This window comes from Chenopodium album, chromosome 6, assembly GCF_948465745.1.
Source record: "Chenopodium album chromosome 6, dcCheAlbu1.1, whole genome shotgun sequence".
Classification (NCBI taxonomy): Eukaryota; Viridiplantae; Streptophyta; class Magnoliopsida; order Caryophyllales; family Amaranthaceae; genus Chenopodium; species Chenopodium album.
In genome coordinates, this window is record NC_137839.1 from 76064090 (window position 1) to 76085150 (window position 21061).

A 21061-nucleotide genomic window follows, 5' to 3' on the forward strand; every position below is an offset into this window, starting at 1 on the left:
AGTTTTTTTTTTTTTTTTTTTGTTTGACAAAGAGAACTATATAAATAAAAGCAATATAACAACCTAAAAGAGCTAAAATAAGCAAACCAACAAAAAAAAAAGGACAACGTTGTGTAAGCAAGCTAAAATAACACACCTAAACCAAAGTCTTGCAGCAAACCTATTATTGCATAGCCTGGTTAACTAAGAGAAGGTTGTTTAGTTGAATGAGGAATAAGAATAAATGAAAGGAGTACTTAATGTCAACACTTTAATTGTGTAAAAAAAATGTGAAAACTTTAAATAGAGGGATCATCAGCAAAAATGACGAATATCAATGGGACCTATCAACAATTTAGAAATGAAATTTGTAAAATGGTTTTTATTTTACAATAGTTATTCATTTAATGATAATTAGATCAACTTAAGAGAGTTATATACATATTAAAAGTCCGTTATTTTTGTCATTCATTTAAGAGAGCTTAACAATACTACTAAAGTGATTACGTTATAACAAGTAGAATCACTATTATTTCTTTTTGATATTTGGAGAGCCACAAGGGCGAGTGATGATGTTATGAAATCAGAATGAAAGTTCTAACACCTTGAGTTATCCTTCACTCTAAAAAAAAAGGTTATTATTTGCTTTTCTTAATCAATTATCAACATATATATAAGGAAGAATTAACAAGAAAGGTATGAACTATTAGCATTCTTCTTTAAAAAGGTCAACCTATTGATTAATCCACAACAGTCCCAACTATTAAGGGTTCTTCCAAAAATGATCCTTGACCTGTTATGACTAGGTAAACAGGTAAATATTGCCACGTGTTGCAATTTTGTCGGCCCATTCATTTTTAAAAAATCTAATTAATTAAAGGAAAATTTGACATTTACTACCACCGAAAGCACCCCGTATCAGATTTACTACCCATTTAAAAAAATATTTTATTTTGCTACCACACAAATCCCTAAAATGTATATTTCACTACCAAAGACTAAGACCGTTACTGTTTCCGTTACTTGGGTTTAGCCACCGTTCAACCACCTTGCGGCCACCCCTCCACTTCACTGCCACCCGTCCCCTCAACTGCCACCCCCTCCCCCCTACCGGCGCCGGCGCGACCCCACCCCCTTCCCCCAGCCAGCGCGACCCCACCCCCGCCCTTCCCCCACCTGCGCAACCAACCCCCTCCCTTTTCCCATACTTGCTGCCCCGACCCCTCCATTCACACCGTCACCCACAACTCCGATCCCCTTCTCTCTCCAACATCACCAAGCCCAGCCCACACTTCAACCCCCACCGCAACACTGCAGCGAGCACCACCGCAAGAAGCTTCGCTCCACCAGCAGCCCCGCACGACCATCAATTGAAGCTGAATACACGTTGCTGCTATTGATACAAGATGAATGCCCCCATTGATGCAAGATAATGCTTGGACTCCATTTCCGTCAACCGTAAACCACCATCGCCACACAAAAATTTCCCCCCTTTTCAAAACCCTAATTGCTTCAATTGTGATTTAATTTCAATCAAAATCTTCTATCAAATCACTTCAATGGCTCTTCGAACCATTTTTGACGCTTTAGTTCTAGGAACCGAAGTCGAAAACGCCGGAATTAATGGAAGTAATTCAATTTGGGGTGGGGGTTGGGCAGCGAGAACGGGGAAAGGGAAGGAGGGGTTCATCGGCTGCGTGGGGGTGGGGGAGAGGGAGGGGAGTGAGTTCGCACTGGCGCCGGCCGAAGCTCTGAGCGCCGGCCGCCGGTCGCCGACAGGGGGGAGAAGGGGTCACAGTTGAGGGAGAGGGGTGGCTGGGTTAATTTTTTTTTAATTTTTTTTTTTAATAAACTTAACGGAACCTTAACGGATTCCGTTAAGTGGTAGTGAAATTTTAATTATGTGATTTTGGGTGGTAGTAATATAAAATATTTTTTTAAACGGGTAGTAAATCTGATACGGGGTGCTTTCGGCGGTAGTAAATGTCAAATTTTCCTTAATTAAACCCTTCTCTCTGATCTCCACCTAGCCCACGCTATCTCCAACCACTAGACACTGCCCATCAACCCAATCACCTAGACCCATGCCCACCGTTTCTCACAATATCGCCCACATATCCTTGCTCACCACCACCCACGTTCCCACACAACTCAACTCGAGAGGAAGGGATAGCAAAAGTAGGGAGGTGCGTGGCTGGTGTATAGGATGATCTACGATGATGGTTGGGTTAAGGAAGGGAGGATGCTTTTAGAGTATGGCTTGGGTTCTAGTGGGAGAGGAGTGAATTTGTAGCAACAGGTGGTTAGGGGTCCATCCGTTCATGTGCTTGTCGGTGCAGAGATTAATGGCGTGGAAAGGGTCAAGTAGGTAAAATTGGGGGGGGGGGGGAGAACATTTTATTAAAAAAAAATATTAAAACATTAGACAATTGATTCGTGACAAGCGGTGTCAATAATCGGTTTAACCAGTCATAAGTAGGTCAAGGACTGTTTTTGGAAAGACCACCCCATAGTTGGAACTGTCATGAATTAATCAATAGTTTGACCCTTTTAAAGAAGAATGTTAATAGTTGAGACCTTTCTTATTAATTTTTCCTATATAAGATATTAACAACGATATAATACTCCGTAGTATGCTAGTTCGGTATTTGTGCTATATATCGGGTTATTTGAATGATGCATAATTCTTTTGAATGATTTTGTTTCCATTTTGTAATGATTTGATGGGTTATATGAATTATTAATGAATTTATTATATTGATTCTAATTGATTTTGTTTTCCATTTTTCATTGATTGTATATGATAATTGTAGACATTTTTGCCTTTTTAAGTGGATTCGATTGGATATTTTTTGGTAATTCAAATTATGTAGATGATATTTTAATGTAGGTTAAGAAATGAGGTGTTGATAATAGTTGTAATGTCTGTACAATTCATCTTAGCTGTCAACAAGTACTCAGTTGTGAGAATAGATAATTAAAGTATGAGTGTTTGGTAGTTGTTATTTAGCTATTATTTTTTATAATACTACCGAGTAACTATTTTGATAAAATCTACTTATACCACTAAACATTACCCTCAAATTACATTGCCAAATACTCATTTTTTTAGTTAATTACTTAAATAAAAGATACTGCCAAACACGCCTTAGTCGCACGTGAATTAGCAATTACAAAAATTCTTTATCAAATATGATTTGACATTCGATATAGGCATTTAAAAGCTGATAACTACTTTAGCAACTAACAAAAATCATATCAACGGTTACTTTCAAGGACAAATGTACCCCTAACGAATTTATCATGCAATGGAAAGAAAATCTTACAAGCGACACATGTGGAGATGAATATATATATTTAGAGTTCTTTATAGAAAAAAAATCGTGAAATGGAACAACTATATATTTTCTTCCATACAACAGTCAAAGATCTATTATTCAATCTCTTCATATTCCATATTACGTAAATTACTCGTATAAATAACAGTCGTATCACCATTCAATGAACAGAGCTCATTACTATGCAATAAACTTGCAGTAAGCTCTCAGATACAAAGTAAACCGAAGTAATACTTCTCTTGAAACCCTCACTTTCGTGCACTTACGCTCACCGTAACAACTTCCATATCGTCTAAAAAACCTTTATTTCTACAATATCAAGCTCTAATATACTTCAGATACAATATTAATATGCTAATTCCTTCCCCATGCTCGATCACTCATGTTCGACCCTGACCTCTTATTCCAAACCCTTTTGTACGAAGATTCATAGTTAACCATTCAAAAACCGTTACAGTCAACTAGTCAAGACAGTCAATTAGGTCATCTAGTAACTCCCCATAGCCCCCCTCAAACCCTCATTCAAGAAGGATAGGATAGCATCAAGCAAGGATAGCATCAAACATTCACTCACACCTCGCACGATGCACCCCATTCCCCCACTATAACTCCCTGCCTTCCCCCCTCTTTTAGATCTAACTCCTCAACTCTCAAACCCTTCAACTCTCTACTTTCTCTCTCCTCCTTCTCCCTCTTTCTCTCTCCTCTCTCTCCATCAATGGCTCGCAACAAAGCCCAGAAACCCTTGACTGAAGCCCCACCAGAGGCAGATTCTTCTGAAGAATCCACCTCTAATTCAAGCATAGAACCCGAAGAAGAAGAGAATTCCGGTTCTTCTTCCGACGAAGAACAAACCCCATCAACCCCACAACCGCCGCCGGCCTCCGGCAAGAAAGCCCCCACTTCCGCCGCCGCCTCCGCCGCGCCAACCGCCGTCGCCTCCGGCAACAAGAGGCCTCTTTCCGAGGACGATTCTTCCTCCGATGATGAAGAAGACGAACCCACTTTGCAGAAAATCAAGCCCATCTCAAAACCCGGCTTTATATCCGGTACCCTCGGTAAGGATAAACTTAAGTACACCATTGCTGCTCTCCCCGCCGGTCAGGTACCCGAGAAGCGCTCGTCGGAGAGTGCACTCAAGAGTTCGTCGAAGAAGCCGAGGAAAGAGAAATCCGGGAGTGTCGCCGCCGTTTCCGGCGGCGCCGGTGGTGGGGTTCCAGAAGAGGGATCGAAGAAGTTGTTTCAGAGGGTGTTTAGTGAAGATGATGAAATTCTGATTTTGAAAGGTATGATTGATTTTAAGGCTAAAAGAGGGGCTGACCCCATGATTGAAATTGATGATTTTTATGGGTTTATTAAGAAATCTTTGCATGTTGAGGTTAGTAAGGTTCAGGTTGTTGATAAGGTTCGTAGGCTTAAGAAGAAGTTTTTTAATGCTAAGAAGAAGAAGCTTACTAACCCTGTTGAGATTCAGTGTTTTGAATTGTCTAAAAAGATTTGGGAGAATAATTATAGTAATGCTGGGGATGATGTTGTTGAGGATGATAAGGGTACTAATGGGGCTGTTGCTGAAAACAATGGTAATAGTAATGTGGGATCGAAATCGAAAGCTCGGGTTTTGAAGATTAAGAGTGGTTCTAATGCTGGGGCTGTTGGGGAGGATCAGAAGAAGAAGAATGATAAGGAGGAGGAATTGATTGAGAAGAGTGGGAAGGTTGTTGAGACTGATGAGAAAGATTTGGAATTGGAGGTTGGAGAAGCCGTGGCGTGGGAGGAGCTAAGGAAGAAAGGGTTGAGGATGATGGGAGCCAAGGCGAGGGCTGAGATCGGTGAGATGTGGGAAAAGGTGGCGATGAAGCAAGCTGAGGCGAGAATTCTGCGGTCTGAAGCCGAGCAGGAGGAGACGCGGAGGATCATGGAAGCTCTTAGGTCTGGTAAACATTAGGTGAATCGAAGAAGTTCGGTGTGGTAAGATTTTGTGAAGATTGGATCAGTGCAGAAGGTAGTTGAATCCGGTGTTTTATGGTAGTTTTTCGTAGTTGAACTCAATTATTGGAGATGATTTTTCTCCTTATCAAGCCTTAGGATGTACATCCCTTTTAAGAGGCTTTTTATGTTTAATATGCTTTTAGGGTACAGTTTGTTGTTGTTTAGATTTCTGGATTTAAACTTGAGATGCTTTGACTATGGTTTGGTCATTGTTAGTTTCTTATAGTATAAAATTCGAAATGCTAGCCTTGTTATTCTTATCTTGTTCTTGCTATTGGTGTGTTTTAGTATTCTCTCTAATTTTATGCTGTTTGCAAGTGTTGGTTTTTGTTCTTCTACTTGTGAGTGTTGTCTCCCTTGCTGTTTGTAGAATGAGCATTTTAAATGCTGTTGCATGCTTTTGCTTTTAGGTGGGACATAATTAAGGCTTATAGTTAAATTTGCTTGTCTAATTGTATAATGTCTCCTTTTGGATTCTTAGAAAAATCCTATTGATTCTGCCGTTTTGATTGTGTTTATTAGCTGTATCCATTCTTCCATAGGAGGTAAGCTGTCACTTAGTTATCACCATTTATTTGGTCTGGATTGTTTTCCCTTATGAAATTATTGTGCTATTGGGATGCTTAGCCTGTCATTGCTAATTATGTTTGGGTGTTTATGTTACACGGCATTAGGAGAATTAAGCACGGGGATTTGTTGTTCATGAAGGAAAATTGGGTTTACTGGAGGGGGAATTGTTTTTTGTGGTCATTTTGGTATGTGTTGAAGTGTGCCTGTGTGGTGTTCTCCATCACAATCTTTTATGGCAAGGTTTGTAGACGAGTACATTTCTAATGCTGTGGCTTGCTTTTACATTCGTGAGGGATATAATTAAGGCTTTTAATTTTTTATTATTAAAGATGTATTAAGGCATTTGTCATTTATGATCAAGGCTTTTGCTGTTCTGGTTGCTTAAAGCCTCCTTTTGGATTTGTAGAATAATTATATACTAATTCTGCCGCTTTGATTGTGATATCTAGTTGTATTCGTACTTCCATAGGAGAATAGTTGTCACCATTAATTTAGTTATCACCATTAAGTTGGTTGGGAATCTTGGGATTGTTTCCCTTAATGAAAATATTGTGCTGTTGGAAGCCTCTTAGGCTCTTAGCTTGTCATTGTTAATTATTTTGGGAGTTTTTGTTTCATGGCATTTGGGGATTTAAGCAAGGGGAATTGTTCATCTGGTTCATGAAGGAATATTGGGTGATTGGAGGAAATGGAACTGTTTCTTGTGGTCTTTTAGTTCCTTGTTGAAGGGTAATGTTATCTGTCACAACCTTTCATGGCAAGGTTTTTTAGTTTTTGAATTATGTTCCTTGTCTTTAGAGACCGGGTTGGGTTCTTGGGTAATTTTTCCTTTAGTTTTTGATTTTTGGTTCACTTAAGGAGGCTGGGAATGGAAAGAGAAGAAACTCTTGTGCTACTTTACATTCATCTTAGTTGCGGAAAACATCAACAAGGCGTTTGCTTAGTTATACTCTCAGGCTACCCACTGCCCTGTTTTGATATGATAAAATACACCTTAATTCTGCCATTGTAAGGTACTTGTCCTTTTGATGCTCTATGAATGCTGTTTGGTTTGTTGGTCTACTCGATTCTTGGAGATGATTTTTCTCCTAATCAAGCTTAGGATTTTTTATGTTTAGGATGTTTTTAGGGTTTTAGTTGTTTGTTTAGATTTATAGATCATATCTTGAGATGCTTTGACTATGGTTTGTCTATTGTTAGTTTCTTATAGTGTAAAATGCTTATTGCTAGTGTTGTTATTCTTACCATGCTTTTGCTGTTATGGAGCTTTTTAATTTTCACTAAGCTTATGCTCTTTGCAGGTATAGATCTTGGTTCTTGTTCTTCTACTTGTGAGTATTGTGTGCCTCGCTGAGTATGTTTATAATGCCGTTGCTTGGTTTTGCTTTTGGGTGGGATATAACTAAGGCTTTAAGTTAATTTTGCTCTTCTGGATTCTTAGATTATCATATTGATTGTGCCGCTTTGATTGTGTTTTCTATCTGTATCTGTACTTGCATAGGAGGATAGTTGTCACTTAACACCATTAATTTGGTTTTGATTGACTCTTAGCTTGTCATCATTAAATATGTCAGGTGTTTTTGTTACATGGCATTTAAGGATTTAAGCAAGGGGAGTTTGGTGCCCTTGTTCATGATGGAATCATGGAATATTGGGTTTATCGGAGGGATTTGAATTGTTTCTTGTGGTCATTTAGTTCCTTGTTGAAATGAGATGTTCTCTGTCACAATCTTTATTGGCAAAGTAGTTAGTTTCTGAATTATGTTCCTGGTCTTTTGAGACAAGATTGGGTCCTTGTTAGTTTTTGGCTTTTGTTTTACTGATGAGGGTTGGGAAGGGGATTAGAGAGGTCAATATATCCAAACGCTTTTGTGTCTGAAGGTCTTTGATGTATAATGCTGCTTTAAATTCATCATAGCTGTGGAAATAAAATCAAGGTGTTTCTTGGCCTTTCAACAGTATTGATTTGTATTAACAGTTACCCTTTGGCCTTTGCTCATATTGCTTTGATGCTTGTGATAACCAAGGCTTTTGCTTATTCGTGCTCTTTTAACTTCTGCCCTTTTCAATATGATAATATCTGCCTTCATTCTGCCATTGTAAGGTACCTGTCTTTTTGATGCTTCCATGAATGTTGCTTGGTCTGTCGGTTTATCTGTGCCTCTTAGTTTGTCATTTGTTGATAATTTAGCTTTTATTCTTTGCATATTATTCTGAAAGCGTGACAACGAGACTTTAGTGTACACAGTATTTTCTAAGATTGTAGCAGTTGGAAGTCGAGGACTAGAAGATATTGTGCTGGGATGAATACTATACTGGAGGCAGATAGAGAGGCTTTAATGCTTTATTGATGGATGTTGAACTGCCATTGTTTTGAGGTCTATATGTTCTCCCTGTCAAGTTTCAGTAATAGGGCCTAGTTTCCGCATACTTTTAAATTTTTTATTTTTTTTTGGCGGGAACCTTCTGCTATAAATTTGATCTTTGTTTTCTCATTGATGGGAAGTTGGGGATGTGAGGGGTCACTTTTGTTTAGCAATCTCTGTTGTCAAGGGGCATCTCAAGTGAATTATTCGCTTGATCTGCACTTTGTTTTACTTGGTGTATTATTGCTACTTACACATTCATCTTTGTTGTCTCCAAGTAATTCATCGACTCATCGTCGCTTCTTTACTTCTCTAATACCTCTCTTATTCCTGTCAAAGCAATATGAAATATTATATTGCTTTTAACTCTTTTCTGTATCAAAATGCCATCTTTGCTGTGTTGATCCTGTTGAAGATTCTGACAGTTCACAAATATTTGAGGATTAGAGTTCCTGTTTTCTGTATCAGTTCATCCCCATCAATGAGATGTTAATTTTATAAGGGTGTGAGCTGAGTATTAGAAGAATGTTAAATATCATGCGATGCAGTTGGATCACTCCAGGCTGTCTCTCGGAAACCCTGATCTTTCCTTTTTGTTTGCTTGGAGTTTAGTAGTAGTAATTTAGCAGAGGGTGAGAATGTTATCATTGTAATTCGTATATGGTTTGTTTCACCCCTGTCTACTGGTATTCGTGGTATGAACTTTGACAGTCGAGTCTTGAATGTATTTGAGGAACAGTTGGTACTTGTCTTCCACAAACGTTGTTTGTCTTATTTCTCTTGTTAGCTAATGGCATTCGAAATTGTTCAGATTGCCATGATGTCTTTCCTCTTGAGGCTTGTTTGTATTTTGTCATTGTCTCTGTAGTATAAACAGTGGCGTCTCTGCATATCTTGTTATCAATCTTATTATTGCTCGAGTAAATATGAATGGCACACAGCCACACACTAGGCTCTTATGATTTTACTAGGCTCTTGTGTTTTTGATCTTTTTTTTACCATTTTTTTTTTGTGCAATTTGTGTTTGAATGGCACACAGCCACACACTAAGTAGAGAGATACAATGTTGCACAACCGAATAATTCATTATGTGGATCGAGTTCGACATTGTCGATCCTGATTTGGATTATGTGGATGGTGAATTCATTGTTCGTTTATGAAAATCTAGTTATCCGAAGTGTGTTGAAATTTGAATCCAAGGATACCTCTGCAATTGAAATCACAATGGCTGAAAAATGTAACACAAATATATGCATTTTCGAGTTTCGGCCCTGAAGATTATTAGGAACTACACATGAAATAAAAGGGTTTTCATTACAAAATGGTTTTCCTCATAATATAAGAGCATGAATTCAATTCTTACACGAGGTTACAATGAGCGATATACAATTAACCAAGCTTGGCAAGAACGTCGTTAAGGTTGGATACAGTCTGAGCATAGTATTTCTCTGCTTCTGTACTGCTCTTTTTCTTTGCAGCATAGTCGAGCTGTGAGACAAAGTAAGTCAATTAGCAAATTTGATGGTTGTTTACTCGTTTTCATTGATAATAATAACACGAGAAGTTATAATCGATAGCCAAATCAACCAGTTAAAGACGGTAAGAGCACTCACATTGTTGATACTGTCAAAGAGTTTGCTGGTGAGGTCTTGGAGAGATTTCTTCTCCTCCTTGGGCTTAGATGAGATGACAGTTTTGAGGTCATAGCGAAGGTATTCGGCCCTGAGCCGTAGGTCATTCTGGACAGCCGGCCATGCCTTCTTTTCGATAAACTGCTTCACATTCAGGATTTCTTTGGCTGATTCCTTTGCTCTTTGAGCTGCCTCAGTTGGAGGCAGGGGTTGAAGGTAGAACCTGTCCTTGGTGTAGGGCAAGGTACCGTCTCTTGCTTGGTCCGAGTTCAATGTCCCGGCTGCCCAATACATATCAAGTTAAACGTAGATAGACTTTGAATTTGAACTAAGCAAACCAGTATGTGTCATTCCAAACTTATTACCCTAGTTATTATAATCATACTCTTTCTCGTTTCAATTACATATAAGGTATTTTTTTTTTTTACCTAGGCACTCGATCATGCCTATTTTAATACATTCAACAAAAAAAATGATACGAGTATTGTTTTTAACACCATTTATATGCTTCATTTTCTAGCTTTATCCAACATTCGATCAATTGATCATGCCTGTATAGCCTAAAATAAATATATGTTGGTCTAAAGATCGTTACATACTTCATACACAAACTTCTACTCTTATTTTAAATAGTATGTCAAAAATCCAAATTAAGAGCAATGAAACCATAAAATACTCCCTCCTATGATTGGTTTAAGTATGAAATCTTTTTACACGAGTAAAATAGTTAAAGCGTAACCAATAAAAAGGAACGGAGGAAGTAATAAGTTAAAACACTTACGAAGACCCCCGGATGGTGGTGGTGGTGGCCCAACAGGGATAGACTTAGCCTCAGCAAGAACAGCCTTAACAAAGGAGCCAGAAGCAAGTCCAGCAGCAACAAGGCCCAACACAGATCGGCGGCTAGTTTCATTAGTCTCAGCTGACACTTGCTGAGCCCGAACATTCAAGCCCAACTTAGGGACCGCAACTCGGCTTGTAGTCGGCCCACTAAGCCGGCTTGAGCCGCTGATTTGAAGACTACCTTCCAATACAGCTTGAGATGAGCCGCGTAAGCCAGCCATTGAAGCCATTGCTTGAGCCATCTTTTTTTCTTCTTTCTCTCTCTCTAAGTTAGATAACAATGGTGGTTTAGTTTTGGTGAAAGGAGGAGAAATGTGGAAATATAGATGGTTGATTTTGATGCATTACACCTTATCTGATGTGGGGTCCTAGTTGGATCATATTTGGATATGTGGTTAACCAATTGATGGTCTACATGTGTTTATTTATTTCATTTGTTGGATTGGATTCTTAATTGGGCTGTTCATATTTTGCCACGTGGAAATTGGTTTTTTTTGGAAGTAATTTGCTAACTTAAATATGGATTACAAATTTGTATCTTTTTTTTTAGGGCTACAAATTTGTATCTAGGACAAATTGATAACAATCTCAACTATTGCTATCTTGTCAAAACAAACTTTAATAAATAAATAAATCGTTAAAACAAAAATAAAAATAAAAATAAAATGAAGTACTGTAATAAATTATTTTACAATATTTAACTTTGTACAATAGAATTTTAAACATCTATAATTTTCATTATGTATTTAATTTATGATTTTCTTTAGTCTAATTTTAATTTGTATAGTCCATACATGAATATGCACTACATGTCTACATACATTAACATTGGCACTTTGGCAGTGTAGATGTAGTATTCTTACCAAGAGTGGTGATTTTGCTTTTTAAGATGTCAAGAAGTAATTCTTAAACCATGTAGATAGAAATAATAATTTGACTTCAAATTCACAAAATTACACTAATAGAGTTGTAATTAGATTTAGATAAAGACTCTAATGACTTAAATATATACAACGGGTGTATTGTATACAACATGTTTAGTCATCCTAAATCACATAAAAGTCAACTTTTTTTGTGTGTAAAATGTGATTTTAAACGATCAAGAACGGCTAATTCTTGTATAAAGTGTACCAAACTTTTCCTTTTATGCCTATCCAATATGAATTAAACCCATCAATTCATTTATTTGCACATTCTGCAGGGGTCTCCTAGCTTTGTTCTTCAAAGGCCATTATCACCAAGCTTCTAATTTACCTTGGCTTTCTTTCTTCACATGATTTGACTAGCTTCTCAGTATAAAGTCCATCCTCAAATTAACCCTTTATTCCTCAAGATTAGCATCCCATTATTTCCAATGTATGAATATTTATCATCTTTAATTCATGTGCAACCTCACTTCTTAAAACAAACAACATATTCAGTAAATCCTAAATGAAGCATAAGTTCCCTCTTACACAGATCAACTCTAACATCTCCTTCCCCGGGTCAGCGTGAAATTTTCGAGAGATGATCGACAACGTAATATTCTCATCAACACCCGATTCATCACCTTCCCAGCAACGCTGAATATATATACCTATATGACACCAACAAGAAACATAAATAAAGAAGCTAAATAAGGAGTATTACAAAGCTTAATGAGATAAACATAAAAGAGTCCCACATCGAAAGATTTCTAAACATTTCCTCAATTTATATATTCGTACAAGCATGTTACTTATTGCTGAGCTTGGTAACGCGAGCTTGTGACCCAAGTGGGAGCACTACTGTGACGGGACAGGTCTTCAGCCAATTGGGTCGGGTCAGTGGTTGGCATAATGCTAGCTCGCCCTATCCAAGTTGAGAGTTGGCCCATGAGGGTTGGGCGAAGGCTCAATCTTCATGGGCCCTAAAGTGGAGGGGACCGCGTGAGGCTGGTTTCACAGAGCAACGAAAACCTCCCGCTCTTGTCAGTGGAAGGATAACGGGCTTGCGCCTCCTTGGCCCAATAGTACTCACTTGGCTGATCTCCAATTGGACCATCACTTTTTTTTTTTCTTTTTTTTGTTTTTGGCTGCTACAAGGTTTTTTTTTTGTTTTTGGCTGTTCTCAGACTACTATTGTGTAAGGGTGAATGTATAAAGATACAAGTATAATGTAACTACATGAAGCCCGTGCGATGCACGAATCGATTTTTTTTTTTTTAAAAAAATTATTCATATTTATGTAATTACATTTGTTATTTTATTAGTTGTATGTAATATATCATTTTCTCCGTATTTGTTTTAAAGTATTAGATAAAATTTCTAATCTCAAAAGATAATATTTCGTATTTAATTAATGTAACCATTAAAATCTCTCGTGAGGCTGGTTTCACAGAGCAACGAAAACCTCCCGCTCTTGTCAGTGGAAGGATAACGGGCTTGCGCCTCCTTGGCCCAATAGTACTCACTTGGCTGATCTCCAATTGGACCATCACTTTTTTTTTTCTTTTTTTTTTTGCTGCTACAAGGTTTTTTTTTGTTTTTGGCTGTTCTCAGACTACTATTGTGTAAGGGTGAATGTATAAAGATACAAGTATAATGTAACTACATGAAGCCCGTGCGATGCACGGATCGATTTTTTTTTTTTTAAAAAAAATTATTCATATTTATGTAATTACATTTGTTATTTTATTAGTTGTATGTAATATATCATTTTCTCCGTATTTGTTTTAAAGTATTAGATAAAATTTCTAATCTCAAAAGATAATATTTCGTATTTAATTAATGTAACCATTAAAATCTCATTAGTCATTTATTCTTATGTGGCACTTGAATTATTTATTGGATATAACTATAATTTATAATCTTACGTGGCACGTTAACTAATCTTGGGTCGGCGCCTTTTTGGTGCAGCAGGCCACATGGTGCGGCCTTCTGCAATGTCAGCAAAAATAACGGAGTATAGTCGCGCAAAACGGGATTGATCACACGCGCTAAATGAAACTAAATGACTATAAAAAAGACGCGCACAAATCCCTAAACCCTAAAACCCAGAAAAAACATTTATTGCGGCGAAACTCAATATTCCAGAAGGGCGATAAAAACGAAGAAAAATCGAATTGAAAACTTGATCCATTTTTATTTCAGAAATTCAAGAATAACTATGGCAGAAGAATTCGAACAATTACCTGATTCGCAGGAATCAATAGAGATGGAGCAAATTGAGGATTCATTGATGAATCTCGAAATCGAAACCAATAATCAAGTATTGGATCTGGAAGATGAACACAGATACAAACAAATTGAAGTAATTGATGTCAACAACTACATACAAGGTAAAATCTACATTGTGTTTATCATTTAATAAGTAAAAAAAATGAATGAAAAGGTAACTCTATTGAATTCTGTAATCAATTTATTATTTTATAATAAAAGTAACATTCATTTTAAAGTAATACAAGTAACATATACAAGTAAGACTATACTAAAATAATACAAGTAATACAAGTAACTAAATAGTAATTAATTGTAGATTACTAATAACCAATTAACCTATACAAGTAACCCTATACTAAAATAAAAGTAACCTTATACAAGTAACCCTATACAAGTGACTATGAACAAAAATACAAGTAACCAAATACAAGTAACCCTATATAAAAATACAAATAACCCTATATTAAAATACAAGTAACCTTATAAAAGTAACCATATACAAGTAACCCTATATTAAAATACAAGTAACCTTATAAAAGTAACCATATACAAGTAACCTTATATTAAAATACAAGTAACCCTATAAAAGTAAAAGTAACCTTATACAAGTAACCCTAACCTCATACAAGTAACCCTATACATATAACCCTATATTAAAATACAAGTAACCCTATAAAAGTATATATAACCATATACAAGTAACCCTATACTAAAATACAAGTAACCTTATACAAGTAACCCTTTACAAGTAACTATGAACAAAAATACAAGTAACCAAATACAAGTAACCCTATATAAAAATACAAATAACCCTATATTAAAATACAAGTAACCTTATAAAAGTAACAATATACAAGTAACCCTATATTAAAATACAAGTAACCCTATAAAAGTAAAAGTAACCTTATATAAGTAACCCTAACCTCATACAAGTAACCCTATACTTATAACCCTATATTAAAATACAACTAACCCTATAAAAGTAAATATAACCATATACAAGTAACCCTATATTAAAATTCAAGTAATTCAATACATGTAACCCTAAATTAAAATATAAGTAACCCTGTACAAATAACCCTATATTAAAATACAAGTAACCATATACAAGTAACCTTAACCTCATACAAGTAACCCTATATTAAAATACAAATAACCCTATACATTAATAACTAACAACAAGTAACTCTATATTAAAAAACTTACAAGTAACCCTAGTGCTTTATAACAAGTAACCTCTGATTATATACAAGTAACCATTGAAAAACAAGTAACCCTACTTTTTTATGTCATTAATAAGTAACAACGAGTAAACCCAGATTATATTGTTATTTACTAACAACAAGTAACTCCACTTTCAAAAAAATCTAACAAGTAACTCTACTTTAATAATTAACAACAAGTAACTCTACTTTAAAAAAAACTTACAAGTAAATGTAGTGCTTTCTAATAAGTAATCCCTGATTATAACTCCTATGTATTATGTCAATTTCAAGCTATATATTCCTAAATTCAGTTTATAATTTGCAGAAATAAATACAAGTACTGCAGAAACAAGTAATAGCACATTGACAGAAGAAAGTGCAAATCAAGCTGAACTACAATTGGATGATTTTGCAGGAAGTCTACTAGGTTTTACAGCCTTAACTTTAGATGAAATATATGAGCAATATAGGCTTCATGCTATGGTTGTAGGATTTAGTATAAGACAATCAACAACAAGGTATACACAAGGGAAACACAGAGAAATTAAAGGAAAGGATTTTGTTTGTTCTAAAGAAGGATTTAGATGTGTACCAAAAGGCAAAAGAACACCTCCTCCACCAAGTGAAAACAAAAAAAAAAAAAAAGAACACATCAAGTACCTATTACTAGGACTGGTTGCAATGCATTCATTAGGGAAAAAAAAACAAAGAAGGAATGTTTGTAGTTGAACAACATGTTATAGCACATAACCATGAGTTGACAAGAAGTGTTTGGCAGCATTTACATAGATCAGAGAGAAAGATAACAGAAGAAAAGGCAAAAGTCATTGATTTAATGGCAGACAGTGGGTTAAGACCAGCAGATGCATTTAGATTAATAAGTAGTGAAGCTGGTGGAGAAGAACTTGTAGGACACACTATAACGGATCATTATAATTACATTTCAAGGAAAAAAATGAAAGAAATTCAAGGAGATGATGCACAAACAGTAATAGATAGATTATACAAAAGGCAATCTGAAGATGATGATTTTCTACTTATACCAGTAACTTCTATTACCAAAACAACTAACTTTGGAATTTCTTTTTCAGATTTAAGTTAGGAGGTGGTGAAAATGAAAACAAACTCACTGCTATTTTTTGGAGAGATTCTGAAATGAAGGAAGATTTTCAAATTTATGGAGATGTTGTCGTGTTTGATACCACATATAGGACAAACAAATATAACCTTATTTGTGCCCCTATTGTTGGTCTCAATAATCACTGGCTGAATGTTATGTTTGGATGTGCTTTTATTGCTGATGAGAAAATAGAAACTTTTGAGTGGGTGTTAGACACTTTTAAAAAGTCAATGGGAGGTAGTGAACCTGCTTCAATATTTACAGATCAAGACTTGGCAATGTCTAAAGCAATTGAAACGGTGATTTATGAATTAGCTTATAATTTCAGTAAGATCAAATCTTTAAAAAATAAAAAAACACCACAGAATTTTAACAGTATAATTCATTTACAATGTTGTAGGTCCTTCCTCACTCAAGACACTGATTATGTATTTGGCATCTTATAAAGAATGCTGTATCAAGATTTGGAGCACTGAAAAGAGATACCTCATTCAAATATGCATTCAACAAATGTCTTTCAGGATGTGTGACAGAGGAAGAATTTCAGGTAACCTTTATAACTATCTTCCTAATACAAGTAAGTGATCTTAATACAAGTAACCAAATAATACATAATACAAGTAACCTCAATACAAGTAACCATATAATACAAATAACTTCACTTAAAACTATATAATACAAGTAACATCAATACAAGTACACATATAATACAACACATATAATACAAGTAACCTCACTAGAAATTAAATAATACATGTAACCTTAATACTATTACATCATACTATTACTAATATTTATATATACTAATAAGTAACCATTATAATTATGATGTTACATGTAATGGTTTTATAGTTACTTGTATGATGTTACATGTATGCTTACTTGTATGATGTTACGTGTATAGTTACTTGTATATTTTATAACCAATTTTAACAATGGTTTTATAATTACTTATATAGTTTAGAAGTGACCATTACTTATAAATTTTAACAAGTAACCATAAATTTTAATAAGTAACTATTACTTTTACATTTTTAATAATAAACAATAATTTCACTTTTATTCTTAATTACTTGTATTCTAAACCATTATTTATAAATCTGAATTTAATTTCACTTTTATTCTTTAATTACTTGTATTCTAAACCATTACTTATAAATATGAATTTACAGAAATGCTGGGATTCTATGATTGCCAAATACAAACTTGAAAACAATAAATGGTTTAAAAGGTTGTATGGTTTGAGAGAAAAATGGTGTACAACATTAAGTAAAGACTTTTTTCTGCTGGTATACTATCATCACAAAGAAGTGAAAGTGCAAATAATGCAGTTGGGTTTAAGGCCAACAAAAACACAAGCCTGACAGATTTCTTCAAAATTTTCAATCAAACAGTGAAGAGGTGGAGAAAGAATGAGTGTGATGCTGATTTTAAATGTTCAAATTCCAACCCAACCTCAAGTATTCCTTTTATGGGATTACTTAAACATGTTTCAGAAGTGTACACTAAAACTATTTTCAGATATTTTGAAATGGAATTTATGTACTCAATTGGATGCATAACTTATCTTCATGCTACTGTGGGAGATTTTTACTTTTATGAAGTGCAGATTGAGTATGATGATAGCAGCAGACAGAAGGTTATATATAACAAAGCTGAAAATAAAATAGCATGTTCTTGCAAGAATTTTGAAGAAATTGGTTGGCTTTGTTATCATTGTATCAAGATCTTGCATCATCATAATGTGACAAGAATTCCTAGCTTATACATTTCAACAAGATGGTCTAAAATGGCAAAAGCACATGTCTGGAAAAAGAAAGATGAAGATGGAGCAAAAAAAGAATCTCAGTTAGACAAATTAATGCCTTGGCGTCACACAATGGCTAGAAGAAGCTACAATCTACTTATAAAATGTCAAAACCACAAAGAGACACGAAACTTGGTAGAAGAACATTTCAAAATGATACAAGAGAAAGCAGATGAATTCAAAAGGGATTGGCAAAAGAACAAGGAGAAGGAAAACTCATTTGATCAACAAGAAGCTACAAGTAATCAATAGCAAACTTCAGCTGATCATCAGGAAGCATCACCAGACCTAGATATTCCTGCAGTCATGGATCCAGAAAAAGCTAACACAAAAGGAAGAAGCAAAAGAATAAAAGGGCACTTTGAGAAAGGGAAGCAGCCTAAAGCAAAGAAAACAAAAGCAATGCAAGCAAAAGGAAATGCCAGAGAATTTGGAACTTTAACTCCAATTCAGAACCCAAAGTTATTTTAGGTTTTGAATTATCGAGTATAAGTGAGGGATACATACTTTAATAGTAGACATATTTTTTTTTTAATACATACTGGACTTATTTTTTTTTCATACATACTACAATCAAATTATTATTTTATAATACAAGTAACATTCATTTTCAAGTAAGTACTAATTACTTGTAGATTACTAATAACCAATAAAAATAACCAATACAAGAAAATATTAATACAAGTAACCCTACACTAAAATACAAGTAACACTATACAAGTAACCCTATACAAGTAACTTTGAACAAAAATACAAGTAACCAAATAATAAAAGTAACCTTATAATACAAGTAACTAAAATACAAGTAACCCTATATTAAAATACAATTAACCCTATATTAAAATACAGGTAACCATATAAAAGTAACCTAATACAAGTAACCCTATATTAAAATACAAGTAACCTTATAAAAGTAACCCTATACAAGTAACCCTAAATTAAAATACAAGTAACTGTATGAAAGTAACCGAAACACTATACAAGTAACACTATAAAAGTAAATCTAACCATATAAGTAAACCTCATACAATAACCGTATACAAGTAACCCTGTATAAAAATACAAGTTACCCTATACAAGTAACCCTAACCTCATACAAGTAACCTTATACAAGTAACCCTTTATTAAAATACAAGTAATCCTAACCTCATACAAGTAACCATATACAAGTAACCCTATATTAAAATACAAGTAACCCTATACAAGTAACTCTAATCTTATAGAAATAACTCTATACAAGTAACCCTATATTAAAATACAAGTAACCCTTTATTAAAATACAAGTAACCCTATAAAAGTAAATCAAACCATATACATACAAGTAACCATATACAAGTAACTCTATATAAAAATACAATTAACCCTATATTAAAATACATGTAACCCTATATATGTAATCATATATTAAAATACAAGTAATTCTAACCTCATACAAGTAACCTTATACAAGTAACACTATACAAGTAACCCTATACAAGTAACTCTGAACTAAAATAAAAGTAACCTTATAATACAAGTAACCCTATATTAAAATACAAGTAACCCTATATTAAAATACATGTAACCATATAAAAGTAACCTAATACAAGTAACCCTATATTAAAATACAAGTAACCTTATAAAAGTAACCCTATACAAGTAACCCTATATTAAAATACAAGTAACCCTATAAAAGTAAATCTAACCATATACAAGTAATTTTATATTAAAATACAAGTAACCCTTTATTAAAATACAAGTAACCCTATAAAAGTAAATCAAACCATATATATACATACAAGTAACCGTATACAAGTAACTCTATATAAAAATACAAGTAACTCTATATTAAAATACATGTAACCCTATACAAGTAACCATATATTAAAATACAAGTAACTCTAACCTCATACAAGTAACCTTATACAAGTAACCCTATATTAAAATACAAGTATGTAACTCTATAAAAGTAAATCTAACCATATACAAGTAACCCTATATTAAAATACAAGTAACCCTATATTAAAATGCAAATAACCCTAACCTCATACAAGTAACTCTATACAAGTAACCCTATATTAAAATACAAGTAACCCTATATTCAAATACAAGTTACCCTATAAAAGTAACTCTAACCTTATACAAGTAACCATATATTAAAATACAAGTAACCTTATACAAGTAACCATATATGAAAATACAAGTAACCTTAATTATACAAGTAACCCTATATTAAAATACAAGTAACCCTATACAAGTAACCATATGTAAGAAAAGTGACCTTATACAAGTAAAGTGACCACTAATACAAGTAATCCTATTCAAGTTAATTTATACAAGTAACTAGTATCCAATAAAACAAATAATCACCAGTACAAGTAATCTTATACAAGTAGCCCTAATCCTATACAATTAACCACCAATACAAGTATTATTATACAATCAAATCTAACATAAAATAACTATATATAACTTATATACAAGTAACTAGCATCCAACAATACAAGTTACAGTAACAAACAATACAAGTAACCAAAACTAAAAAAATCCAAATAACCAAACTAAACTCAATAAAATTAACTAAATAAAAGTTAACAGTATCAATTATACCAATACTAGTAGATAAGTAAAACAATAAGAGTAACTAACTAAAATTATCTTGAGTAAAACTATAACAGTAATGAAATACAAATAACATAACTCTTATATATATATATATACATACATATATATATATATATATATATATATATATATATATATATATATATATATATATATATATATATATATATATATATATATATATATATATATATATATATATATATATATATATATATATATATATATATATATATATATATATATATATATATATATATATATATATATATATATATATATATATATATATATATATATATATATATATATATATATATATATATATATGTATGTATAATTTTAGATTAAAATGTACTAAAATAAACAAATGAAAGACTGTCATACTATTAATATTACAACCCCCTAAAAAGTGTTCAGCATATTAAAA

General features: G+C 33.9%; 2 protein-coding genes across 2 annotated transcripts; one reads left to right on the plus strand and one right to left on the minus strand.

The window, feature by feature from the left end:
• Nucleotides 1–3890: 3890 nt before the first annotated feature.
• Nucleotides 3891–5566, plus strand: LOC145636364 (uncharacterized). Its single transcript, XM_081687904.1, has one exon. It carries the CDS (start codon nt 4036–4038, stop codon nt 5260–5262), a length of 1227 nt encoding a protein of 408 aa, XP_081544030.1. The 5' UTR covers nt 3891–4035; the 3' UTR covers nt 5263–5566.
• Nucleotides 5567–9471: 3905 nt separating this feature from the next.
• Nucleotides 9472–11016, minus strand: LOC145636365 (oxygen-evolving enhancer protein 3, chloroplastic-like). The gene is made up of 3 exons (XM_081687905.1): nt 10655–11016; nt 9856–10154; nt 9472–9730 (listed from the first exon to the last, which is right to left on the minus strand). Exons 1-3 carry the CDS (start codon nt 10956–10958, stop codon nt 9632–9634), a joined length of 702 nt encoding a protein of 233 aa, XP_081544031.1. The 5' UTR covers nt 10959–11016; the 3' UTR covers nt 9472–9631.
• Nucleotides 11017–21061: the final 10045 nt, after the last annotated feature.

Excerpts from the sequence above, each read along its gene's own strand:
- LOC145636365 (XM_081687905.1), bottom strand. The coding sequence starts at position 10,958 with ATGGCTCAAGCAATGGCTTCAATGGCTGGCTTACGCGGCTCATCTCAA. Across the intron at positions 10,155-10,654 it reads ACCACCATCCGGGGGTCTTC|CCGGGACATTGAACTCGGAC; the intron begins GTAAGTGTTTTA and ends TGTATTGGGCAG. Across the intron at positions 9,731-9,855 it reads TCTTTGACAGTATCAACAAT|CTCGACTATGCTGCAAAGAA; the intron begins GTGAGTGCTCTT and ends TTTGTCTCACAG.
- LOC145636364 (XM_081687904.1), top strand. The coding sequence starts at position 4,036 with ATGGCTCGCAACAAAGCCCAGAAACCCTTGACTGAAGCCCCACCAGAG.